The 26,867-nt window shown below is 48.2% G+C and overlaps 1 protein-coding gene across 12 annotated transcripts in view; it reads right to left on the bottom strand.

Annotated features, from left to right (window-relative positions):
• The window catches only part of GRIK4 (glutamate ionotropic receptor kainate type subunit 4), a 472,259-nt gene that overhangs the window by 8,756 nt on the left and 436,636 nt on the right, over positions 1 to 26,867 (bottom strand). For 11 of the 12 annotated variants that reach the window (XM_054525265.2, XM_024255906.3, XM_054525260.2 and 8 more), the window contains 5 exons: positions 25,022 to 25,131; positions 21,053 to 21,226; positions 16,914 to 17,079; positions 15,322 to 15,547; positions 10,687 to 10,815 (listed from right to left, as the gene is read on the bottom strand). In XM_054525265.2, the coding sequence (XP_054381240.1) occupies positions 10,687 to 10,815; positions 15,322 to 15,547; positions 16,914 to 17,079; positions 21,053 to 21,226; positions 25,022 to 25,131 (805 nt within the window). The remainder of the gene's footprint in view (positions 1 to 10,686; positions 10,816 to 15,321; positions 15,548 to 16,913; positions 17,080 to 21,052; positions 21,227 to 25,021; positions 25,132 to 26,867) is intronic. The other variant, XM_054525267.2, reaches the window with a different exon arrangement.

Here is a 26,867-nt window from a genome sequence, read left to right as displayed (position 1 = left end):
TTAAATTTTGTTTGAAATAACGGTAGAACATGACAGCCCTGGTTGAGTGCTCTGCCCTGGTTGAGTGCTCCAGCCTGGTCACAGAGGAAGATGGCCCAGACTGTACTGAGTGATGGCTAAAGGGGACTGAATATTGACATGAGCAATTCACAACATGGACCGCCTGTATTGGGTGGGGGTATTGGGAAAGTTATTAACAGGCATGTGGTCTGCACTGGGATAATTTTTATTAGATCAGGGAAAGCTTTGAGGGGAGTTGAGGTTTAACAGGAGGCTGGTAGAAACCATGAGTCACTGAAACACCCTATAGTCTTTCTTTCCCAGCTTCTCGCATTTCATGGCCAGCATGTTAATCATGGGTGTTGGCTCCAGCGTCCTGATTCCTGGCTGAGTGGCCTCCTCCTCATAGAAGCAAGGCTTGTATACCATTCGTGCCTTGAGGAAGTTATTGGAAAGAGGAAGCAAGAATAGATTGCTGGCAGAGTCAGAGTTGAAAAACAGATGGAGCGGGGAGTGGGAAGGGAGAGTTCGGAGAGCGCAGCAGTTCCATTTAACACTGTCATCAGTCATTCTCTAGAAGTCAAATGCCTTCCACAGCACATCGACATTCATCAGAAGGGGCCCTTGATGTGAACTCCCTCCAGCCTACAAGGCCCACGCGGCACTCACAGATGCCTCAGCACCGGCAAGGGGGACTGGGAAGACATCTAGTCATCTCTTTCCTTCCCTTCTTCAGATGGGACCACACATAAGCCATGCAGGCAGATGGCTTTACAAACTGGGACTTTCTCCTGACACTTGAGTCTCTGAGGCTCAGCTATGCCCCAGCAATCAGTTGCATTCACTGAAATAGAATCACACTCTCCCCACAAACTCCTGGTTGGCTAAATACTAACTTTGGTGTCACCTGCAGATTGCCCGCAAATATTTTGCCCACAAAATGATAGTCACAAATGCAAATGAATAATGTTCTTTGTCTCTTGAACTACAAAGGGGAATGGCACCCTGGAAGAGAGCACCTGTGAAGAGATGTGAATCTCTTCCTTTGGTTCCGTCTGGCTAATAACCACTTCTTGGATTCAGGTACACTCGTGTCCTAGCCCTTAAAACACTCACATATCTCCACGAACCACTGTGGAAATCTGCAACTAAAATACAGAGGGAAAGCTCCTTTTGAACAAAAAGTGAGGGAAGGCTGGAATAAAAAGGCAGAGGCCACAAAAGCCATGGAGGCAGGTGCAGAGAATCCACTTGCACAGAGGACTGACTAGTGCCATGAGATCCCAGCAAAAGACAATGTATTTGCTCTTTGTCATTGGTCAACAGATCTTGACTGAGGAGCTTCCATGAGCTGGGCACTATGATGGTGCTGAAGCTCTGTGCCACACTGGCTCATCAGGAGCACTGGACAAGAACATGGATTCTTGGAACCATATGGCTTTCAAGCAGTTTCTGTTTCAGAACTATATTCACCTATAGCCATGCAAGTGTATCAAATAGTCCCATCTCCAGGGACTTATTGTAAATAGCAACTTTATGTGCCCAGATATAAACTGACCTACATGATCTTCCCAGAAAATTCAAAGTGATTCATCATGTTGAAATGGTATGTTTGCCATTTCTTCTTGTATTCACCAAGGCATCTGGTGACTAGACCTAGCAGATTCTGGAGAGAATAATGGGAGAAAAGTAGGCAAAAGGGACTCAAACTAGAAGAGGGATGGGAGAGGTATTTGATAAATTTTGCAATTTATCCAAACATGAGCTATGGGAGGTTGCTTATAATCCATCAAAATATGAGCTCAAGTGCCTCATTTTTCATTTGCTATCTCATTCCATTATCATTAAAAACACCATAGAGAAGGCCCATTGTCCCCACTTTACAGTTAAAGAAACAGAAATTCAGAGAACTTAAGTTGTTCATGTTTTCATACCTAACGTGAATTCTAGATCAATTTGATTCCAAAGCTAATGCTCTGTATAAATATAAAGCTGACCTTTATGAGTGTTTACTATGAGCAAAGTCAGCATGCTAAATGTTTTAACTCAATCCTTACAGTTACCCTGTGAAATGGGCACTACTCTTACCTCCATTTTCCTGACACGGAAACCAAGGCACAGAGGAGTTAGGTAACTTGCCCAAGGTTCCACGGCTGACAAGTGGAAGTACCCAGATCTAAACTGATGCCAGTCCCCTCCTGTCTGCTCCACACCACCTCTCCCAGTCACTCGGCATCCACTCATGCTGCAGGAGGGTGATTACAGAACTCAGCCTGGCATCCTAATGACTGAACACATTCCTGGGAACCTCTAGAGGGACACAGGGCAGAGGTGAGGGGGTCTACATGTGAGCTACAGCTCAGCTTATAAAATCCCCTTCTGTCCTTCAGAACATGACATTGCATGTTTGAATCAATGATTTGTTGGCTTAATCTTGGCCCAGTTTCCAGACAACAGTGAGCTGAAGTCTTAACAATTCTGACCTGCTTTGTTGCAGACTCATGGGGCTACCATTTGCCTCTGTTCTGATCATGGTTTCTGGAAATCCCTCTGGAGTTTCTCTCTCTCAAAAATAGATCTAATTTGATCAGAGAGAGGCTTCCTCCACAGCATCTCTCTGAAACACTATCTAAATTCCCACATTCAGGTTTCCAGCCTTGGCTCTCTCCAGAGAAACCAGAGAACCAGGATAACCACGCTGGATCCCATGAGAAGAAAGAGAGAGGGAAGCATCCCCGGGGCCCCCTCCACTCCCATCACTCACCCCCACTCTTGCTAAGATGTCTCACACTTCCATTCCCACCGTGCCAGACAGCAAACTTCCTGTTTTCCAAGGATTCTGTGAGTCAATGCCACTGGCTTCTTTTCCATTCTTGAAAGGGAACCCTGATTTTCACAGCCTGGTGGTGTATTTATGTTCCTTTGAAGCCCCATTGTGAGCTCGTGTTTTTCAAGATAAAGGTATTTAATTTCCTTGGAGTTCACCGACCACCTTTTTGTCTAGCAATTGTTCTACAAAGACTTCAGTAATCCAATCTCCTTGAATTGGGATGCCGGCATCTGTGAGTGGCTAGCGATATTTTCCTTTTATAGCAGCTAAGTGAGAAAATAAATAAATAAGTGTTTTTTGAAAAGAAAAGGCAGAAGAAAATGAAACAGCTTGGAATGGAGCCTGTTCCTTTTTGTAATCTCCAGTTTTCCATAAGATCTGCCGTTTCATTTTTTTAGCGAGGTAGGGAGGTGGACAGCCACCCAGCTATGGGCAGGGAGAGTCAGAGGGGGCGAGGAAGCAAAGGGGTAATGTTGTGGCTCTTACCAGAGGCAAGCAAGACCTGGCAGAAAGACTTGGGATTGGTGGCATCATCACAATGTTAGGATTCTTCTCTGGAATTTGGCAGTAATGTTTGAGCTGTAATATTGGATTAGAAGTGGGGTAAGCACCAGTTCCTTTTCTTTGAAATTTCTCGCATTTTAATAGGATAACAAAGTAGAAAAGGATTATGTTAGGCACTGGCGCGTCGTCTGGTACATTCTAATTAAAACTGCAGCCACTCTCAGTTTCAGAGGTCTCCGAAAAACAGACCCACTAATAGTTCCTTTCACCTCTATCCCTCTCTGCCCATTCCATATTTCTCTCCTTCCTTTAGGCACATGTGAAAGCCAACTGATTCAAATTCTAAAAAAGAAAGATCACCTAGGAGCTGCTTGGGAAAGCAGGTGAAAACTACTGCCCTCTGTTCAGTCTGAGACACAGGAAAAAAATGTTCCTGGGTCTTGATTCTTGGTGAACACTTAGACTTAAAGACCGGGTGTGGTGGCTCACGCCTGTAATCCTGGCACTTTGGGGGGCCAAGGTGGGGCAGATCACTTGAGGTCAGGAGTTCAAGACCAGCCTGGCCAACATGGTGATATCCCATCTCTACTAAAAATACAAAAATACAAAAATACAAAAATTAGCTGGGCGTGCCTGTAATCTCAGCTACTCAGGAAGCTGAGGCAGGAGAATCGCTTGAACCCAGGAGGTGGAGGTTGTAGTGAGTCAAGATCGTGCCATTGCACTCCAGCCTGGGTGACAGGATGAGAATCTGTCTCAGAAAAAAAAAAAAATGATTTAAGGGAAGAGATTTTTGGGTCATGTTGGTCGTGTTTTTCCAAATCCCTTAACAACGAATTATATACCATAGTAAGTTTGACAGCTAATTTACCAGAGAGAGACCAAGCAATGGCACCTCCCGTTTCGGGCTAGTGCTTCTTACTTGGCTTGGAAGAGGTCAGGTGCAGTTTCGCTTGGCCAAGAAGCCTCTTAGCCTCTCTGAGTAATGTTTGCTTGGGCTCCAGCCATGGCACAAATGGGGCCACCACATTGAACTGGCACTAGCAGCTATGGCTGGGACAGTAGTAGCTGAAGTCCTGGCTTTCAGAGTGATTTGCATAGCATCTCCCAGACAGCCCCACTCTGAAACATTGCCCCTTATTAATACAGCTCACCCTCTTGTTCCAAAGGATGACCGTGGAGAGACAAGTTAACACTGGCTGGTTGTTAGCACCCAGAAATCTTCGGATGCATTTGGGACCTGGACAGGATGACTTCCACTGTTTATTTTCCCTTTCATCTGTTCAGTTCTCTTCTTCATGCCAGGGAACATTTGGTCCTAAAGTGCAGTGGAGAGAGGCCTCCTGTTCACTTCTTTCCATCTTTCCTGGAAGCCTGATCTCCCTTTCTGCCTCCCCTCTCCCTCCATCCTGAACTCTACTGTCAGCGCCATCTTCCAAAAACTGTGGAACCATCTAGACCTCTGTGGATGCGGAACTGTTTCCAAGGCCAACAACTGCAACAATTATAACTTTATATTTCTATTCCACCTCCAACTTCCATTTCCACCACATGGCCAAAAACATAGAGAATTTTCAGTCATTTCATGTTTAAATTCACTTAAATCCAGTGTCTTCTCCATTCCCTCTTCTTCCCGGGATGTATTTCAGGTTTGCGGTTGTGTCGTTGTATTGGGGTGGGGGTAGGTGTCTGGTCTTATGCTGTAGTCCACTTAGATTTCCAATATCTTTGTCTGGAGTTAAGGAAAACTCAGGCCTTTCACTGGGCCCTCTGCCTTGGGTCCCTATGTGCCGCCTCTTATGTCACCCACTTCACTAAGGCATGGCACATATTTCTGGGGTTTGCCAAACTCCAGAAATATGCGTCATGCCACAGTACAAGCCCATTACACAGCCAAACTCTCCAGATGCTAATTCTTCTCTGCTCCACATGTACCACCCACAGCCCCTGCACAAGTAAAAATCTCTTTAGAACTCTTGGAATAGCCAGCTAATTCTGGGAGTGATATCTGCCTCTCTCCGGCTCCCAGGAGGGCAGGGACCAACCACATTTTAACATGTCCTTTTCTGCTCAGAAGCTCCTGTCCTGGCCAGGGCATCCTTTTATCTGATTTGCAGACTTGGTGGCCTGGTTCTTCTATTTCTTTCTCTTTTTTTTTTTCACTCTAACTTCCAGCATTAACTTTTTGCCCAGATCCTATTAGGAATTAACCTTCTGTATTCCAAAATACTTCTCTAGCAAATCAAAAACCTCGCTCTCCAAGGACATTATCTCTGCTGTGAGCTTTAAGAACTTATTTTGGAACTTAAAGCCAATAATTTGACTTGATTTCTCCCAAGGCAATAACTATCCCCTGGGACCATGAATGCCGCCAAGAGCTCAGAATTCCGTCCCACCACACCAGCTTTCCGTGTGCCACATCTCACCCCAGAACCTTTGACAGCTACTGGCAATTCTCCCAAACCCAGTTCAGGGCACTGTTGGTGTGCCAAGGAGTCTGGCAAAGCTGTGGCATGATGATGGGGCGTCTTCCTGGGACACTGATTTTACTTAGGGCTTGGGTGGGAAAAAACATTCTTACATTAAATAAATATGCCTGTATTACAGAGTAAGATGCAAAATTCACATGTATTTTTAGGACAGAACAGAAGACTTCCAGGAAATTCCAAACAAGTAGGCTGCTTTAGACAATGTCCTAGATCCCAACAGCTCCCATTTAGTCTCCTCTGCTTTTGGTTCCTCCTGTGAAAAAGCGTGAGACAGATTGGTTGCAGTCCAAGTACCTTTACCCGGTTTTCAACAATCTCTTAAGTCCAACCTCATCCTACCTATTCAAACCAAGTTCTCAGTGTAACACCTGTGCCTCACAACAGTCCTAAAGCAGCGATTCCTAAGGGATGCTTCCAGGTCCAGGCCATGTGCCCTTAAAGCCTTCCCTGACCATTCCACAGAATTCATCACTTCCTCTTCCGGGCTTCCAGACATTCTCTTTATACCGCTATTAAAACTCTCCCACACTGCAACCATTACAGCAACTATCTATGCCTCTCTCTAGCTTCTAAGCCTCTTAAGGTCAAGGCCAGGTTGTATTCCTTTTGGTAATTTCAGAGCCTCGCACAGTGCCTGGTACACAGTAGTTTACCATGCTGTTTGTTGGCAGCAATAAGAACTACATGAATACTTTCCATTGCAACACTTGGGGTGCTGGGCACCCGTTTGAAAGGAAACAATCATAAGATAAGGCTTTCCAGACTTTTCCTCCTCCAAAGTCAGGAGGACTTTGAGATGCTAGCTCATTCACTTGTTCATTTATCTATTCATTTGCTGTTCATTTTTTCATCAAATACTGATGGCAGGTGATGTTCTGGGCATTGGGACACAAAAAATAATACGACACAGTCCCTGTCCTTGAGTTGCTTATTGTCTATAGGGGGGAAAAATGTCAACAGACAGAAAATATATGTCTTAAGTGTTGATTTTTGAAGAGCCCTTCAGCCTTAGGGAGAATGGATGGATGGGCACATTCACAGCTTGAGGACACTACTCAAACCTCTCATTGTGCCTTAATTGCTCGTTCAGGCCTAGATTTTGGAATAAAATTCGTTGCCATAAACTTTGTGCCAGGCACTTTGCTGAATGCTTAACATGATTTATCTTATTCAACCTTCACAACAGCCCTGGGAAGTGGCCATGCTATTATTACCTCTATTTTCCAGAGAAGGAAACTGAGGCTCAAAGATGTTTCAGAGTGTCTACTATCACAAGGACATCTATGGAGTGGAGTCCATTTGACCCAATGTCCATTCAAAACCTATCAAAACTGCCTCAGGGAAGAGAACTACCCTAGTGACTGTCAGTAGAACAAACACATATGCAGGAGGGTAAACATTTAATGAGCTCCATTCTTAAGAGATAGGTGGGGAGGGATGAAAAGAAAGGGTCCTTGGACTTTGGGCAAGATCTGGAATGGGAGAGATGGTCTAACTCAAGGTCTGTGAGTGGAGACTGCAAGTCACCGAGATCGTGGATCCCCTTCCCAGAGCTTGCCAATGGGGCTGCCCTCTGCTCCTCCACAGGAAGGAGCAGGAGATGCAAATCAATACACATAACTAAGTACACAAAGCAGGAGGTCCTGGGGCTGCATTTAGGGTTCAGGGAGGGTTCAGGGAACTGGAAAGATGCGATCAACTCAGTAGCGAGTCTAAAGGGGAAACAAAGCTCAAGAGATCAAATGGAATAGGGTTGAAAAATGAAAGGAAAGCAGGAAATCCCGGACTAGTAAGGAGGAGGAGAGAAGAGAGACTTGGAGCTGACCAGAGCTTGCGGCCTGGACCTGATGGGTCAACGACAGGATCCTTTGGAGGGTCCCTGCACTGCCCCTGGCCACTCCTGTGTGGCTCCAGCCTCCCTCTTCTCCAGCACCTCTGCACCACCGCACGCCTTCCGTCAGCTGTTCAGAGGAAAAACTGAGTGTGAGCGGACAGCTCCTGGTGAGAGGGCTATTTGGGAAAGTAACTCCAAGCACAGTCTCATGAGTCATGTTAGCATGACCCAGGAAAACACAACAATTGGTAGCTTCTGACAGCTAGCAGCAGTTTTCATCACACATCCCACAAACACTGAGTAACTACTATGTGCCTGGCTCTGTTGGGGAGGCTAGGACCACAGAAGCAAATGAGACTGGGTTTGGGTCTAAGGTGCCAGCAACTGAGTAGAGGAGACCAAGATTGCCGCATAGTGCATTGAGTGCTCTGTCCAAAGTCACAGAAGGCCCTCAACCCACTGTGGTGAGGGGAGAAGGAGATCAAGGGTTTCTAGGAAGAAAGATACCTAGACATTTCTTCTATTTCACTTATCAATCAGAGGAAGGATAAGCAGAAGGTCCTTCTGCTCTAGGCCCCAGGTTCACCTCTCCATTTTCACTTTAGAAAGCTCCAGAGCACAATACCACTGCTGTTTCCCTGCAGATGGAGGAGAGACGGCGCTCTTTCCCGCCATCCTTTAGCTCATTGTTGTCATAGAGCAACATTAACATATGCTGACAATCATCCAACTTTATTTTAGCTATTCCAGGTCCAGCCACATGTTTCCAATCCATGTGTCTTCTTTTGTGGGAGAGAGTGGAGGAGCATTTTGCTACCCACACCTTCCCTAGTACAAACCCATTACACAACCCAACTCCCCAAATGCGGATTCTTCTCTGTTTCACATGGACCATCCAGTGCCCCTGCACACAGCCCTGCCCACTGTGCTGACTTCTGCCCCACATCCATCTTCAAGGTGCGTATCTGCCTGCAATGCCCTCCTCCCACGGTGTCGACCTATTCAGGTCCTGGGCATCTTCAAAATCTAGTTCATTCTATCCAATCCACAAAAGTGCCTTGACACTTTTTTCTGCATCTCCCCCATTTTCTTTTACTCTGAACAAGCAGAAGTAATCTCCGCACTTCACCCCCCAGTATTGAACTGTAATTTGGCAAGTGTCAAGAATTGTTTGCTAACCACTTCAAGTAAGTGAATTTTGTTTCCAGAAGTCACTTTAAGATGCTTGCTGGTAAGCCTGTAGAGCTTTCTTATTCCCAGGAGTGTGAAGTGATGTGCTGGGACACCTCACTGTCACTCAACATATCCCTGTTAATGGAATGGCTGGCTGACCCTTGAAAGTAACTTCTCTGAAGGCAGCTGATGGAATCAGACTGCCCTGAAGTTCTGAGAGCAGCAGAGCACGGTGCTAGGGTGCAGATCAGTCACAGCTACAATACACTGGGCGCAGGGATGAGCCAAGCTCTGTGCTTTTTCACTCTCCCTTCACAGCAGCCCTACAGTGTGTTACTTACTGAACTCATTTTACAGATAAAGGAATGAGGGCTCAGTGCTGTTAACTATTGTGCTGAAACTCACAGACTTGCAATTGGTAGACACGAGACTGAAATGAGGTCTGCCCATGCCCTGTGTCCATTCATGTCCACTGCTTTCCCCATGGTCAGCTCTGGCCTTTGGGGAGTGAAGAGCCAAGAAGTGTGTGGCCTCACTCAGTTCTCTGAGGGTAGCATTTCCTTTAAATTATAAAAAATACTTGCTCCATATATCCATATTCTTGAGACCTCTTCTTGCAAGATAGAGATCCACGTATAGACGCTGAGAATCACATAGTTATTCATTCACTGTCTCATCAGGGACAATCATTCATGCTGAGCAGAAAAGACAAGCACATGATATCCTTCATTCTACTCCTCAGCTGTCTTCCTCGGGCAGAGCGTGGACAGGTAAATCTGTTGCATATTTTAACAAGGCTGCAGTAGATGGAGTAGTAGATATGGTACGTGACCATATGATTTATTGTCTAAACCAGGACACTTTGAGAATGAACGCTTTCTAGAAATAATTTATAGGCATTAACTGATCTACAATAGAAACAAGACTATACCATCCTGGGCAAACTAGGGTAAGTGTTCCCCTACAGAAAATCCTGGGTGCTCAGGGACCCTCAACACGTCTTAGCCATACATCTCAGTAAGTGACTGCTTTCTATTCAGCCTAATTTAACATTTGCTCATTCATTCGATAAAATATCCACATGTCCGGCTCTTTGGGCAGCCCTGTGATGACCAAGCCTGCCCTCATGAAACTTACATTCTAGTAGAGGAAGTGGAAAGTAAACAAATACATAAGAAATATAATATCAGGTAGCGATGAGGTCTGAGAAGTGAAATAAGGTGGGGTTAAGGTGATGGAGAGAAATGTGTAGGGTGGGAGTGAAGAGCTCTTCGAGGGAAGGCCAGGAGGAGGGAGCAGGTGCACAGGCCCTGGGGTGGAAGGGCCAGATGGGAAGCTTGGGGACCACAGAGAAGAGAGGAAGGCTGAGGGGGAACAGATCACATAGGGCGCTTAATTTTATTCCCAGTGGGACGGGAAACCACTGGGAGGTTTGTGCGGGGGAATGCTGCCATCGAGTTTGCGTTTTTAAAAAGGATCACTCTGGCTAGTAGTGGAGAATATACTGTAGAGACGCAAGAATGGGAAACTGAAACCAGGTGACTGTGACTGCACAGGTGTGAGGTGATGAGCCAGGGTAGACGCCACGGTGCTAGGGGTTAGAGGCAGCTGGGTTCAAGAAACATCGTGGAGGCAGAGCCTCTAGGACTTGGGAGCCGGGTGGAAACTGGGTACCTGCGATACGCAAGACCCTGGGACAGACCTGATTCCCCGCCAGCCCAGTTTATACCTAGGTTCCTTCCAAGGCTGTTCTCAATGGGTCCTAGAAGTCATTATGTGTACCTGGAATTTGAACGCGAGAAACAAGCTACTTTGGTCCTCTAGGGCAGAAGGAGGATGGCCCTGAACGTCCTTACCTTTAGCTCTGTGATCTTCCTCCTTGGGGCACTTCCCTCCTTCCCACCATTTGCGCTTCAAGATCTCCAGGCGGTTGTTCTCCTGCAGCTGGAGAATGGCCAGATCAAACTCGTCCCGGAAAACCGAGCCTGCAGGGGTCACAGGAGAGCCCAGGACACAGGTTGTGAATGCCCTGTTAGGTGTCACTCTGCTCCCCTTCCCGGCACACCTCCTGGCCACCCTGCCTGCTTTCACCTCGAGAGGGGACAGACAGACGCAGCGGGTGGGGCAAGCCCATGGGGCCACTGCTGTCTACTCCATTAGGGCTCCCCCGGGAGAGTGGGGCATTCTGATTTCACGCAGGGTTCTCAGGCTTTCCTGCTTCCCTTCTCTCCATGCTGACTGGCACGTCCAGCCCATGGCCAAACACCCCAAGATGGGTCAAGAAACGGCTTTCCAGGTAGTTGTGCCATCCACCTCCCCAGCCGGGCACCTTCTAAATTAAAAAGATGGTCTATCCAAGTTCAACAACCTGCCCACCGACACACAGGACGCTGGCTGCAAAGCATCCCATCCACCTCCAGGAGGCCAAAGTTTGTGTTTCTGTGACACAAACCTCTTAGTCAGGTGTGTCCAATTTCTACTTTATTTAAATTAATTTCTCACAGCCAGGCACGGTGGCTCATGCCTGTAATCCCAGCACTTTGGGAGGCCAAGATGGGCGGATCACTTGAGGTCAGAAATTCAAGACCAGCCTGGCCAATATGGTGAAACCCCATCTCTACTAAAAATACAAGAATTAGCTGGGTGTGATGGTGCACACCTGTAGCCCCAGCTACTCAGGAGGCTGAGACAGAATTGCTCGAACCTGGGAGACGGAGGTGCAGTGAGCCGAGATCGCACCACTGCACTCCAACCTGGGCAACAGAATGTGAGACTCCGTTTCAAAAATAAATAAATGAATTAATTTCTTAGGCACTTGTAACTCTCACTACATTATACCTGACAACTGTTTATCCAGAGAAGTCACCAATCAATGAGAGAAGAGGCACCCTAGAGTGTGAGAATCAGGTCACCAGGTGTCCCCCACCCTCAGCGCTGCCTGCTGAGCACATGAGAACCCACTGGCCTGTCCATCACCCTGTTTCTCCCACTCCTCCTTCCCTCCTCAAAAGAAGGCTTTTTTCTGTTCAGTACCATTCTTTTTAAATTTTTCTAATGCAATTTTGTCAAGGAGCTTTGGTGTTAGAATTTAGGTTTAATCACAAAAACAGGCTTAAATGAAACCATGGAAAGCTCAATGTCCCGGCACAGGCTGAGGCCTGAGATTATTAAGAAAAAGCTACCAAGAGGCTGGAAAACAACTAAGCTGCCCAGTTTCCTTGCCCAAACTCTATGAAGGCTGGATGTGGACGGATGCCCCAGAGGAGAAAGGCTACCGTGAAGGATCAGGCAGAAGCTTGGAACAAACAGATGAGTGATTTTCAAATTTTCACGTTCATTGCAATCACCTGGGGATTTCGCTGAACTGCAGAATCTGATTCAGTAGGCCTGGGGTGGGGCCTGAGAGTCTGCATTTCCAACAAGCCCCAAGGTGATGTCCATGCTGTTGGGCCATAGACCACACTTTCAGAGACAAGGAACTAGAACATCTCCCAGATCTCTTCCAACTGTGACAGCCCACGGCTCCACAGTAGAACCTTCCCTACTATAGACACATCTATGCTTGGACGCCCAAACCCCAAGCCTGCAGCACTGGATGTGTGCATGTGATTTGGGCAAACACCAGCAGAGCTTCATGTAGAGTAAGTACTTATTACACATCTTACACATTGTTGGACCTGAACCCCAAGCCTGCAGCACTGAATGTGTGCCAGTGATATGGGCAAACACCAGCAGAACTTCAAGTACGGTAAGTACTTATTACACATCTGCAGTGAACGGACACATGAACGAGTTGTCTAACGGATGCTGTTAGGTGGTGAGACTAATGAACATTCCAGGTTTAGAGAGAACGGTCTAGGCCAGCAAGGCATTTCAAGCAGTTTCAAGCATGTTCAACCCAACCTCATAACACAACAGGGGCCACATGAAAGCCCTATTCTGCTTACTCCTTGGTTACCTACTTAGCTCCTAAGCTACCTGATTAATTTTCCATCTTGTTCCTTATTCTGTCTCTCTTAATTGTCCTGGATCCAACCACATTGCTTATTCCATAGTTAGGCTCTTACATTCCACTTAAGAATGATATACATGCTTGTACCTCCTGTGCATACTCCCAGCTGGACCTAAATCCCGACTCATCAATGAACTGTGTAATGTTCTTTCCAGCCTCATGTGGGAAGCTGGGCTAGCTCAGAGTAGACCTTCCCACCTATCCTGTCCTTTCTAGCTGATAGGACCCATTGGCAACGTGGTCTGGTAAATGAATTACTGGACTGGAGACAAGCATCCTAGGCTCACACCCAGCTTCTCTACCTATTCTGTGACCGTGGACAAGTAATCTGTCTGCTCCGAATCTGAGCTCTGTCCTCCATAGGATGGGAATAACCACATCTATCTTGCAGGGAGGACTATGAAGTGAGATAACACGTGAAAACAGTGTCATGTCAGATGTAGAGCAAACGCATTTCCTTCCATTTTTCCTTGGTTACTGATGAAAATGTCTAGAGTTGTGGTCTATCTTACCCCAACTCTCCATAGTTTTGTTCCATGAAAACTTTGGAAGCGTTTGAAATTTAGGTCAAATTTGTTAAATTGCTAGAGTATCATCAAGGTGTGCCTTAAGTTCATTTTGCAGTTCACGCGACCATCTTGAAACAAAATGTCAGTGAGTATATCTCTCAAAGGTGTCCATAATCTGTATTGTTAGTGGACACCAATGAAATATAATAGCATATAGAGGGTGTGCAGGTTTATGAGTACCCAGAGTGAAGCCTCCAGTTCACAGTTCACAGAACTCCTAGTGCCACAATTTACAGAGTTCAGGGATGAACCATATTATTACCTATGTTCATTTTCTTTGTTTCTGATCAGAATTTAAGTAATTTGCTTTTGTCAAGTAGTGGTGGCTCATGCCTGTAATCCCAGCACTTTGGGAGGCCTAGGTGGGCAGATCACCTGAGGTCAGCAGTTCAAGACCAGCCTGGCCAACATGGTGAAACCCCATCTCTACTAAAAGTACAAAAATTAGCTGGGTGTGGTAGTGCACGTCTGTAGTCCCAGCTACTTGGGAGGCTGAGGTACGAGAATCACTTGAACTGGGAGGCAGAGGTTGCAGTGAGCCTAGATACTGCCACTGCACTCCAGCCTGGGCTACAGAGTGAGGCTCCATCTCAAAAATAAATAAATAAATAAATAAATAAAACATAGGAAACCATGGAAGAGATGAGAAGGACACTAATCTACCCCAAGGCAGGCTCAGTGTGAGACACTGAGGTAAGGCACCTAACTAGATTATCAGGTTTAATCCTCCCAACCCCATAAGGTAGGTATTAGAAACCTAATTTTATGAATTAGATAACTGAGGCTAAAGAATGCATCTAAGGTACCACAGCCAGTAACCAGAACACATCCTGGGGTCTGCCTGACTCCGAGCCCGTGCTCTTTACACTCCACAGGTGTGAGTGAATCCTGCAATTTACAGAGTTTTGAGCTAAGGTAAAGATCAACAGCAGGGATGTGTACTGTAACTACAAAGATGAGCATACCATATACCAATTTTCTCCCAGAGTCTGATGGCCTCGATTCCTGCTTCTTCCCCTGTTGCCTTGTACAAGAACACCCTCATATAAGCACAACCCTCTACAGCACGGGCTCTCTATGGTGTGTGCGTGGAGGGGGAAAGGTGCATGTCAGAAGCGGCTGGAGGAACATTCAGATCCCCTTCACAATCACCACAGCAGCTAAACATGTTCTCTCCTCATCTTCTTGGGGAGGTTCTGTTAGTAGGGGAAGGCCCAAAGTCCAAAGTGTGAATGTCCTTTTAAAAAGCACAGCTAGAATACCTTTCTGGAAGCCAAACGTCTCTATCCTCCTATTAATACAACAAGATGAGGTGACACTCAGTCAGCAGGCTGAACACCAGAGCCTTAATGCCCCTTCTCAATGACCCACACCGACCTACCATAGATGGATCAGTGAAATCCACAAATAATTTGAAAGCCATTCTATCTAATCATGGCCGTCTCCTTTAGAAGTAAACTTTTCACTGGTGATGCTAACAAATAGCAAAATTAACTGATTTGAATTTTACCATCTCATCCTTCTTTCCACTACTAGTAGAGATAGCAATCAACAGAGAAATGGCCAAGGGGAAGCAAGCAAGAAGAGGAACAAAAGGCCTAAATACACACCAAAGACATTAACATGCCCTTTAATAATTACTATTAGCCCTTTAAATTAGTCAATTAATCAATCAGTAACTAATCAACTAGCTCTTTAATAATCAAGGATTGAGCACTGGTCATTGATTAAAGGAAATATGTGTGTTTGCTTTAAAAAAAAAAAAAAACTTTAGAATGCCCACCTAAAGTCACTGTTAAACTGGTTCTAACAACAGGGGGTACTGGATTCAATGCTGCATTCAGTGGTTTGAACTACCCTGACCCTGTCTGGACAAAGCTACCCCAAGAGGCTGTTCCTCTCCCGCATACCGACTGGCATGCCAATCCCATAGCCCTTGGTGTCCAGCAGGCCCCCAATCTGAGTGAGGTTGCAGTTTCGCTGCCGATAGTACTCGTTCATGGTGGATTCCAGGAGGAAGGCGTAGTTGGAATTCAACACCCTGGCGATTCCCTCCTCTGTGCTCTTCACAAACACGCTGGGCTGCTTGGAATACATGTAATTCCACATGCGTTGGTAGGTCTGGTAGCGGGAATTCTGGGAAAAGAACAAAAGGAAGCAGGATTGGGAAAAGAGGAAGGAAACGTTGGTTTAAAAAGAGAGGGAATCAAAGTGCACCTTAAGATGCTGGCCCTTCTGCTTCTCCACCTGCTGATCACAGTCAAGAACCTTTTCCCTTTCTGTCTCTCAACACAAGATGTTCACTGTCACTGTGTAATGGCAGAGGAGGGAGTTGTGCCTTTGATACCTTTTATAGAAAGATGAGGAAGCAACAGGGCACTAAGGTCCTGATTTGGTAATTGGTTTTGCCTCATCTACCCTCGAGAGCTCTTCTACTGCCAACCTCCATTTTCCGGTACAACTGAAATTCTGGTTGGGTACCTTCATTGTCCCTCAATTTGGGGCAGTGAACTTAGGTTCATTTAGGACTATACAGAGATACCCTTTGAAGAAGCAGTTTCACTATTTTCTATCCACCCTAAACCAATTGATCAATCACATATCCAATGCTGGCTGCTGTTTTACAAATAACAACAAGTCAGAGAACTCTGGGGGTCTATCCAAACCCTGTGTTTGCATGATGACTTCACTATTCTCTGTGCCAGTAGGCACTGAGACTTGCCTGGAAAACAGAAAGCTGAAGGCATTGGACTTGTTTCATGCGAAAATGAACTTCTTGGATATTAGGTTGGTTAGACACCTTTTAACCCCAGGGGAAACCTGCTTTCCAAGAGAGCTTGAGGCATATGAAAACCACTATTCCATCTGGTCTGACTGTCAGTCTTGGCAATCAATCAGTTTGCTTGACAGCGAACACATCGCTGTGGCACGGCTTTCTCCTGAGCCTTGCAAGGGAAACTCAAAGAAGCCAACAGGGTCCCTATCTGATACCTATCAGGTCTGGAATCAATGAAGCCAGTTCGTCTTAAGCTGGTGTTCCTCAAACTTCAGTCATTCGTGTATGAATCTTGCTCTGTCTAAATACTACCTATACGATTTAAATCACTTTAAAAATGTAAATGTATGCGTTAACCCCATTCTATGCAGTAATATAAATAAAACTACAGGTTTGATTCACTGCATGTATATACTTTTTTTCTAATGGCCATTAATATAAACATGAAACTATGGCAACTAAAAAATAGTTCCACCATATTAGACCTAAAATCATCTCAAGTACCACCACTCTGGCACCGGCTGATATTAAAGCAAAGTTCTTTTGGGACCTCATTCCAGGTGTATTTTGTGGAGCAGCAGATAAATAAGCCCCGTGTGGACCTCCAAACTATATGTTCAAAAGAGATAATGAGATGAGGAGAGATGTTTTTATCTCCAGCAGACAAACATCTCAACTTTATTCTGCCCAATTCCCGATGCTGGTGAGCAACCAAATGGGGTTTACTTGGAAGAAGGTCATGCTGGAGCCTCCGTGAATTGTGCCATATTCAATGGCGGTCTGGTCAGCCAGGTCATCCACTGACTCAATGGGCACATCCATGCGCTGCACGGTCAGGAAGGCTGCCAGGTTGGCCGTGTAGGATGAGATGATGATCAGCGTGAATGCCCACCTATGCAGGAAAAGACGAGGAAGTCATCATTGCCCGGGCACTCCCTGGAGTCTTGGCCCCTGACCCCAGTCCTGCTGTGACATAGGAGAGACCAGGCATCTTTCTTCTGAAAGAGCTTTCAGCTTAGTGGGGGAAGAGAAAGGAGGCAGGGCATATGATGTCAACAGAAATGAATCGCGTTTGTGAGCACTGCCTGGAAGAAGACAGTTGATTTGTTTTTCTTATTTCCTAAAGGAGATGATTATTGGGTTATTATTCAAAAGAGGTGTAGTCCATGCACATGAGACAGTTTTGGAGACTGTGAGAAATGACCTAGTGAATGAGCTGCGGGTGCCAGCTCCAAGTGCTCTGTTCAGAGCTAGAGCAGGAGGGCTTCCTCGCCTCCTCGTGCTGAAGCCAACCTTCAAATGTGCATCGCCAGGCAGTGAGCAGCTACCACGAGCTACATCCACTCTCTCACTTAATCCCTACAGCTCAGGGACAAAATTCTTATCCCAATTTTACAGGTGAGGAAATTGAGGCTCAGAGAAGTGAAGCAACCTGCCAAGTAACACATTGATACATTCTTTGTTTTTTTTTTTGAGATGGAGTCTCGCTCTGTTGCCAAGCTGGAGTGCAGTGGCGCGATCTCGGCTCACTGCAACCTCCACCTCGTGGATTCAAGCGATTCTCCTGCCTCAGCCTCCTAAGTAGCTGAAACTATAGGCATGCGCCACCATGCCCAGCAAATTTTTGTATTTTTAGTAGAGACGGGGTTTCACTGTGTTGGCCAGGATGGTCTCCATCTCTTGACCTTGTGATCCACCCGCCTTGGCCTCCCAAAGTGCTGGGATTACAGGCGTGAGCCACCATGCCTGGCCGATAAATTCTTTTTTTTTGGAGACAGGGTCTTGCTCTGTCATCCAGGCTGGAATGCAGTGGCTTAATCAGGGCTCAATGCAACCTAGAACTCCCGGGCTCAAGTGGTCTCCCTGCCTCAGCCTCCCAAAGTACTGGGATTATAGGCATGAGCCCCTGTGCCAGCTGATAAATTTGTATTTTAAAACCAGTTCTGTAAATTGTAACAACAGAAAATCTTTAATAAAGACTACCTGGTGAAAAGCACCTTTGAACTGCTGAAAGGCTGGAATTAGAAAATACTCTTACAATGGTCATGCTATTTCAAATTAGAATATTGTTTTACTGAGTAGACAGAACTCATTTAAAATTAGAATAATTTTGCAGCTCAGGCGGCATATATGCTAAGTCCATTAAAAACTATGTGTTCATTTTAGTAGGTTAAACAAGCCTTCTCCCATCTGGTCAACAGTATGGATCTACATCCCAATCCCAAGGGGCTCAAAGATAGATCTAAGCACAGTTTGGGATGGAGAATCACAAATTCTGAATCAGTGGAGCCTGAGTTCATGAGGCTTTATCCATTATAGAGACGATGAATGCATAGTGATTAACACACAGAACTCGGCAACTTGCCGCTGCTGGGTAGATTTTCAAGAGCAGCGGGTCCCATTGCCCCTTTTGCCATTGTGAACAAGAACTCTTGCTGGCTGCCTCCCCAGGAGTGAAGCAACAGGGGCATCCTCTGACTCAATGGGCATGTCTACATGGCAGACCACCGGCGAGTGAACTGGGTTTTGGTTCTGGCTGTGTTCCACTGTGAGACCGTGGGGAAAACCACTCGCCTTCTCTGAGCTCATTTACTTGTCTAATAAATATATGGGGATAATCATGCCTGCTCTGCCTATCGCTGGAGAGTTGTGAGATAAAATGAAGTAATATGTCATGAGTGATCAGCAATCTTTAAAGGACTAGAGGGATGTGAGATATAGAGAAATGTATAGAGAGACCATCAGACTGAATATGGGATGAAAATCACCTGGCTGCCTCCTTCTGCCTGCCCTATCTGTGACCTGTAAGTAGCAGGTATCCCTCCATGCCCAAGGTCTGCTTTCCCTGCTCCTGCCTCAGCTCTTCTGCCCTATTGGAAGGTGCTCTCATGACCATCCCTAAAAAGAGGCCTGGGGCGGGCAGTCCCCAGGAGGAAGCCAGCGCTCTGCAGCTGCTTAGCTGTGGAGGTGTGTGCTGGGGGTTAATGAGCCCTAGGTGTGGACATGACTTCAGAGTTGGCTATACTCAGGCTACACCCCAGGTGGCTATTTAGGCCATTGGTCACAAGGAAACCGGTCAGAGGGCACAAGCGGCTCAGTGCCAACCCATTGGCTCTGCTGAGAAAGGGAATGACGCCCGCTTCCGGAGGGGTCAGTGGAGCCTCGCTCCTGTGTCAAAGGGCATTTTCAGTTGTCAAACTGGCATTCTCTCCAGCGACATGGTGTTTTCTATCACGTGCTCTGGGTGAGGAGGCCGAGGTAGGCCACGATGGCCCTGTCTTCTGACCTCCCACTCCTCCATGGAACGGACCAAACAGAGGCCCTGATTTAAGAACTAGGAACTGTTAGTGTGCTGGGAGAGAAGCGCACTGACCACCTGGAGTCGGGGCTGGCACAGGCCTGTCACGGCAGCTTGCATTCACGCTGAGCCCCTTCTCACACACGCTCTGGAACAGTGACCAAGCCACCTGGGGCCAGCCATTTAAAGCAGCGCTGAGTCCTCCCCTCAGGGCAGGGCAACCTGCAGGATGGCTGGGTCCTGGAGGAGGGATTTCCTGGGGTAAGGGTAGAGCTGACAAGCGGATGAAGTGGGCAATGGGGTTCTAGCTGCATCCATCTGTGGGAGCAGGCACTCTCCAGAAGGAAAAGCCCCAGGGAGGAGATCAACATCCCCAGATGCTCCTCTCCCAGGGCTTCTGCCCAGGTTCCCGGATGTTGTGGGTGGGACTTCCATGACTCTCCTTGCTGAGATCATCCATCCCTCTTCCTGGAGACCTGAGCTCCTGTTCCATGGTGATCTATTCAGTGACTTCTCCAAACTATCTGGTAACAGGCAAGCATCTCACCCAGGTTTAAGTCGTGCTACATTTGTTGTTTATCAGGGAAAATGGAAACCCCAGACAGGAAGGCATGGCTGTCTCAGCTGCATTTTCACCTTCCTAACAGCCCAGTGGCTCCTCCAGTAATTCTGTCCAGACCACCCACTCTGGGCACCAGTACTCAAGGGTGGAAACATCACCTTTCCTTTTCCTTTGGCTAAACAGCTGAGAAGGAAGGGAGAGAACCAAGGTCGTAAGTCCTGTACACTATGACAGCCAAACCCACAGCAGATTTTTAAGAGAGCATCAAAAAGTTGTGTTCTGCAAACTTGCCTCTCTAGGCTATATATATATATATATATGTATGTACATACACACACACACACACACACACACACACACACATTTGTTTTGTCTTTCCTTTGCCCCCATAATGGTCTAATAACAATGATCAGTCCATATGTTTACGTAGCACTTTCAAGTTTTCAAAGAGCTTTCCCACACATTGAATCATTTGCTCAACTCTGAACGACAAGAGTTGCATTTTCCCACACCTGCTGAGGTGAACAGGCCAGCAAGCCCCCAGAGCCAGGGGCAGAGACACAAAGCCTCAGAAGGCTGGTAGAGGGGGTGTGATGTGGCAGCCAGGCTGGCTTCCTCCTACAGGGACTTCCTGCCAGCAGGCTCATATTTGCATAAATCTGCATATGCCTTCTCAAACCTCAGGTCATTTTCAGGTCAGGAAGTTACCATTGCTTTGCTGAAATTCATCAAGGCTGTTTTATCACCTCCTCTCCCTTCCTCCCTTGGCTCCCCTCTGCATCCAGACCCCAGAGAGTGAGTAAGGGGAAGGGGACCAGATGGCACAGAGCAGGCCCCATCCATTGCCCCAAGCTTCTGAAATGGCAGAAAGCACTCAGCTTCCTGCGTGGGTCTGCTGTAAGAGGCAGAGGCTCTGGGGCTCTAGAAGCTACAGCCGGCTTATCAGAGGGCCCCTTTTGTGTCCCCACCCCACTTGGCCTGGTTCACCTCTGCCTGGGGCCTTACCAGACGCCACTGACACAGCGGGTGGATAAGGCGCGAGGGGCGATGGTGGAGCCCTGCTGCATGAACCCCCCGACCGGAAACCAGAGGCTGTTGCCCAGGGAGTACTGGTTCACCAGGAGGTTGCACCGGCCCTGGGCACATGGGTGTGGGCTGTACCACTCGTAGGGCGTCAACCTGTGGGAGAAAAGGAACATACACTAGTGCCACGGAGGCAGGGTGTGAAGGGACACGGGCAGGCTCTCCTGGCTGGTCTCACCTCTGAGACCGGCCTGTGGCCTTGGGCAAGCCACTTCCCTTTGCTGGACTTGGAGTTTTGCAACCAAAAAAAAAAATTAAGTGGGTTGAACTGGGTTGATAGTTCTCAAACTTTTTTTTAATCAAAGAGATATTTTTACCCCCAATAAATTCTGATGTGGAACTCCAAAATACAAAATAGAGGATGGCCAGGTGCGGTGGCTCATGCCTGTAATCCCAGCACTTTGGGAGGCCGAGGTGGGCAGACTGCTTGAGTCCAGGGGTTCAAGACCAGCCTGGGCAACACAGCAAAAACCCGTCTCTACTAAAAAATACAAAAAAATTAGCCAGGTGTGGAGGTGCGTGTCTGTAATCCTAGCTACTCAAGAAGCTGCTGTGGGAGATCACTTGAGCCTAGGAGGTAAAGGCTGCAGTGAGCCAAGATCCCATCACTGTACTCCAGCCTGGACAAACAGAGTGAGACCCTGTCTCAAAAAAAAAGAAAAAAAAAAAAGATGAAATGGAGCCCTTAAGGCTAGGAGTGTCAAGAGGTGGACAGCCTGGGAAGCTGCTTGTTCTGTCACTGCCAGTGACAGGGTGATGAGAGAGATACTAGTGTCCCTTAGACCCACGGTTTGAAGACCCTTAGCCTAGAGCAGTGGCCCTCCAGCCTTAGCCTACCTCAGAACCACCAAGCCAGTGTGCTGACACAGATAGCTGGGCCCAGCCTCAAAGCTTCTGCATTGGTAAGTCTGGGGTGAGGCCTATGAATTCCCAAGTTCCCAGATGATGCTGGTGCCACCAGGCCAGTGTCCATACTGAGAGCCACTGGCCTGGATGGTGTCTAAAGCCAGGCTCTCCCTGTCTGTGTTTCAGACCTCCCCAGAGGCTTTCAAAAAAAAAGAATGCTGCTGCTTGAGCTCCACTCCCAAAGATTCTGGTTTCATTGGCTCAGGTGGGGCCTGGGCATCAGTGTTGGTTTAAAGCTCCCCAGTGAGTGTAATGCATGCATGGGGCTGAGAAGGGCTGCTCTAAGCTCCATGCCTTGGGGTGAGGCGGGGACACTCCCCTGCTTTCCCTCTCAGCCTCACCACTGGCGTCTCTCTGAATGGCCCCTCTGATGCCCAGAATGCCTGCTCTTCCCCTGCCCGCCAGGGAGATGCTTGCAGCCGGCCCATCTTGTACGCAAAGCCTTCCAGCTCTGACGAGAGAAACTGTATGCACAGGTGTGCACCCCCCAGGAGGGAGGGGTGCTGTGTGCTCGGTGTTATCTTCACACTGCTCTTTCCCGTCCTGCACTCGGCCTGATGTGCACTTAGTGTTCCCACTATCGCTGCCTCCCATTTCCATCCGCGCCTCTCCTTCCTGAGTACGACATAAACGTCTCAGCGTTGGTCCTTTGACCTGTGAGATGTGCTCTGTCCCTCTGTGCGGGTCCCGAGGAGCTGGCTGGCACTCTGGTGCCCCACTTTGTTGGCTCCCAAGCCTACGGACCATTGGTGGGATCTGCAGAACTTCAAAGATACAGATTCTCAGGCCCTTCCCCTAGAGATTCTGAGCTCATGGGATCTGGGAATTCAAATGTGTAAAAGGCCCCTACGGGACTCTGAAGATCAGCTCTCTTGGGAATGGCTACCTAAGAGCTGTTGTTTTCAGACATTTTTTTTTCCCTGTAAAATCTTACCCGGAAGTACAATATATAAGAAATAAAAGTAGAGCTGGTCTGGATAAGGAGGAGTTGGAGACAGGGCTCTGTCTGCCCAGCCTCTTGTCATTCCACCCCCACAGGCTCTGGTTGCTCCCAGGAGCCTTTGCAGTCCATAGAACCATGTTTGAAAATCACTACCTTAAGACAGAATACCCTAGACTCCAGTATTGTGTGTGTGCGTGTGTGTGTGCGTGTGTGTGTGTGTGTGTGTGTGTAGTGAGACAGAGAGGCTGTATGGTTAGCCCTTTAGCACATTTTCTGTGAACCTTTCTGTGATGCTAGATGCTGGAGGGGGTGTGTTTGGATGTGGAGGGGAGGGAGGAGGGACAGCGTAACATCCCAGGGCTGGTTGAAAGCTCTAGGCTGCTGCAGGTGTGCTGAAGCAGGCTTGTATGTATCTGCTCTCCAAGCCCCAAGACTTTTCAGGGCCATTGAGGTGACCTGAGTGTTGTGGCATGCCACATGCAAGGGCTCACATCCAAGGGGCAAGTGTGAATTACAGAGCAGTGGCACCAGGGCTCACGTAGACAGCCTTCTAACATGGCAGCAGTGTGGCAAAGTGGAGAGGGGAGGTGTCAGACAGCGTGCTAGCTCCCCGTCTTGCAGGCCATCACTGACAGCAGGTACTCAAAAGTGGCCATGCCTACAGGCCCGAGAGGGGTTGGTGGTGCCCAAGCAGCAAACTCTGCCACGTTTGAAAATGACCAGGTTGTCAGCAAGGCCTGTCTTTTTTTTTGGCTGCATCTTGTGGGCCCCAAAGACCTTCCTGATCTTGGGGACCTTGGTCTCCACTAGAAGAGGTGTGTGCAGACAGGTTGATGCAACCCTTCTCTGGCAGTCTGGGAAGTGCCCTCAGGGGTTAGGTAGCCCGTGGTTCCCTAGGGCTCACCATGCGGCAGCTCCATCCCCAAGTGCCCCCATCAATCCGGTGAATGAACGTGCCCTAGGGGAAGGCCCCACCCACCCCAGAGATGGGATGTGCACTCTAACACTCTGCCCTGCCACTGTGGCCTGGTGGCAAAGGTAATAACTGAAGAGACACCTGCAAACAGAGCCACGGACAGATTTCCAGAAGCTCCTCCTGAGTAGTTCTCTGCTCCCACATAACAGCCCTTTGTGAGCCTGACTGCAGTAAGTGGAGGGTTAGCAGCACCAGGGACCTGAGTGAGTGGCCTGGGAGCCACCAGGGCTCATCCCACTTCTGGAGGGTTAAGCTGGCTCTCCTGCAGCTCAGGCTGGTCCAACAGCCTGTGGCCTGCAGCGAAACTACCTTTTCAGTGCACATTCTTGGGAGGCCACAGCCTCAGGCTGCGCCTCGGGTTTTTCCACAGGGCCAGGGCAGCCCCTGGTTTCCTGGGGATAGGGCAGGGCTTATTCTCCGCAGTCCCAGGTCTGGCCCATGTGTCTCAACTCAGCACTTCTTGAAAACGCCTCTCTCCATCCCGTCTCCTTGCTGCCCGCCACCAGCCTCCACGGTTCCCGTTCGACAAGGCAGCTGTGTTTTCAGAGGCAGACCCAGGCTGTCTGCAGAGAAAGCCTTCTCCCTGGCCTGCTCCACTGCAGCCCCCAGTGCCCCCAGTCCAGATTTGCAGGCTCTGTTTCTTGTCATTCAGCACTTTGTGGCAGATCCTTTGTGGCAATGACTGATGCCAGGGCAGCCGAATGCACAGTGCTTAATGAGAGTCGTCTTCCTGCCAACCCCACCCCTCCTCTCTTCCCAGGGCTCCTACATAAGCAAGGGGCTGAGGTGGGGGTCTGGGGAGAAGTGAGAGGGGACAGGAGGCAGAGGTGCAGAAGCCAAGCCACCTGTCTGCGTCGTGCACAGTGGGGAATGTTTGGATGGGCAGCATGAGGTCGACAGCTGGGCAGAGAGCATTTCAGGCCCCCAGTCCTTCTCCTGTCCCTCTAGTTTGGCACCAAGATCTTCCCAAACCACCCATCTCCTCCTCCCCACCCCCTCCCCATGCAGTTCCCAGAGGTGGACACAAGGTGGCGCTGTAAGGACAGGGAAGGGAAGAGGAGCCTACCGGGCCACCAGGAAGAGGACACAGCTGACGGCCAGATAGGCTAGAAGCATGAAGAGCCAGACGCCCGGAGAAAATGGGTCCAGGAAGGAGAAATAGCCGGGTTTGCGTCCCTGGAAATGGAGAGAAAAACAAGATTCACCGCACACATTCAGTCAACATGACCTTGGGGCAGGCAGGGCGGGGCAGAGGAGGTAGTGAGTGTGGGTCTGGCCCCAGTTCCCATTTCTCTGGGTTCTGGGTGATTGGTTTAAATGACACTGGGAATGAGAGTGTAGCCGGGCTGCGCAAACACCACCACCCAGCCCTGACCTCGGCAGGTGACACACAACAGCAGCAGGGGCCATGCCACTTCCTGGGGTGAGGGCAGGCTTTGTGCTGGCAAAGAGGAACAACCCTCAGTGCCCCGAAGTACCACCCTGTGTCCTCCATGGGGGGTGGAGGATGGACTCAGGAAGCACCTTTGAGCTGCTGCTGTCTGCACTGCTGGATTCGACCACAGCATCCCTCTTAGACACTCACATGTTTCTCACCAGGCCAGGATGCTAATACAACCGGAATCTCTGGTTTGCGGGGTGATCTCACACAATGAGACCTTCCCCCATCAACCTCGAAACAGTCCTGGGAGGCATAAATTATTATTCTCATTTTACAAGTGAAGAAGCGAAAGCCGAGGGCAGTCAGAGGTGTGCCCGAGGTTCCACAGCGCGGAAGTGGAAGAGTCGGGACCCAAACAAGCCCATGTTTCCTGACTCAAAGCCCAGGGCTCACACCACTGCACCGTGGGAAAACACGTTGCAAGGCCAGGGATGAGTCTGGCCAGAGTCCTGTGAGCCGGACGATGGAGCCAGGAATGGAATCCTGGGCACCAAGCTCCCCGCCATTCTTCACGGGAAAACAAAATGGAATGAGAAGGATGGAGTTAAGTCATCTGCTCCAAGTCTTTAGCCGTGTGGTCTCAGGCAAGTCCCCACCCCTCTCTGGCCTCAGTTGGAGTGGGACTAGATCTGAGGTGACACACCAGTGGCTTATGGATGCATACGGCCCACAGAGTTGAACTGTTTACCCTGCAGCATCTACCTAGTTTGTATTAGTTGCCAGCGTTAAATAATTAGGTAACTTCACATACAAATCTAGATTTCTGGCTTTTTAAAAAACGGGGCGATCCGACACCACTGAGTCCAAGTTCCCAATTGGCTGAAGCTGAGTGTGGGCTGCCCATTGGAGACAGGGCATGTTCTCTGCAGCTCCGTGCTGCTACCCTGTCTTGTCCCAGGCTGGTTTCTTTCATTTACTATAAAACCACTGGACTAGATGCGCCCTAAGGACTATTGTAAATGGAAGACGCTATGATTCTATGATGCCAGAAATCCAGGAAGTCCATGGATAGGACTGAAAATCAGTACTAAGCTCAGGGTTCTATGAACAGGTAAGCGTTTAAGCTCAAGATCGTATCAGTCATGGCGCAACCTACTGTCACTATCAAGGCATGTCATTTTTACACTGGGGTTCCCAGAAACACAAAAGGGAACTCCCTTTGCCAATACCGAGCTAAACTCAAACAGCCCTCTGAGCTTTCATTATCCAGGGGAAGCTAGAAGCTGAGAAACTCCAAGTAACAATAGCTGTTTCCACGGCTGCATCTGAGGCAGGTGGGAGGAGACAGTTCTGCATGCTCCTGTTGTATTTGCATAGCCCCCATCATGGGTGATTTTCAGCTCCTCTTCTGGATGCTTTTCCCTTCCTTCTTAGGGAGCCAGTGGGCCTGCGGTGCAGTTTTACTTTCCTCTTTGGAGGGTGCACGGAGAGGACGTAAATACTCATCCTCTGCCAAAAAGGGAAGTTGTTC

Source organism: Pongo abelii, chromosome 9, assembly GCF_028885655.2.
Source record: "Pongo abelii isolate AG06213 chromosome 9, NHGRI_mPonAbe1-v2.0_pri, whole genome shotgun sequence".
Classification (NCBI taxonomy): domain Eukaryota; kingdom Metazoa; phylum Chordata; class Mammalia; order Primates; family Hominidae; genus Pongo; species Pongo abelii.
Note: the sequence above shows the minus strand (reverse complement) of the source record. Positions and strands in the feature narration are given on the sequence as shown.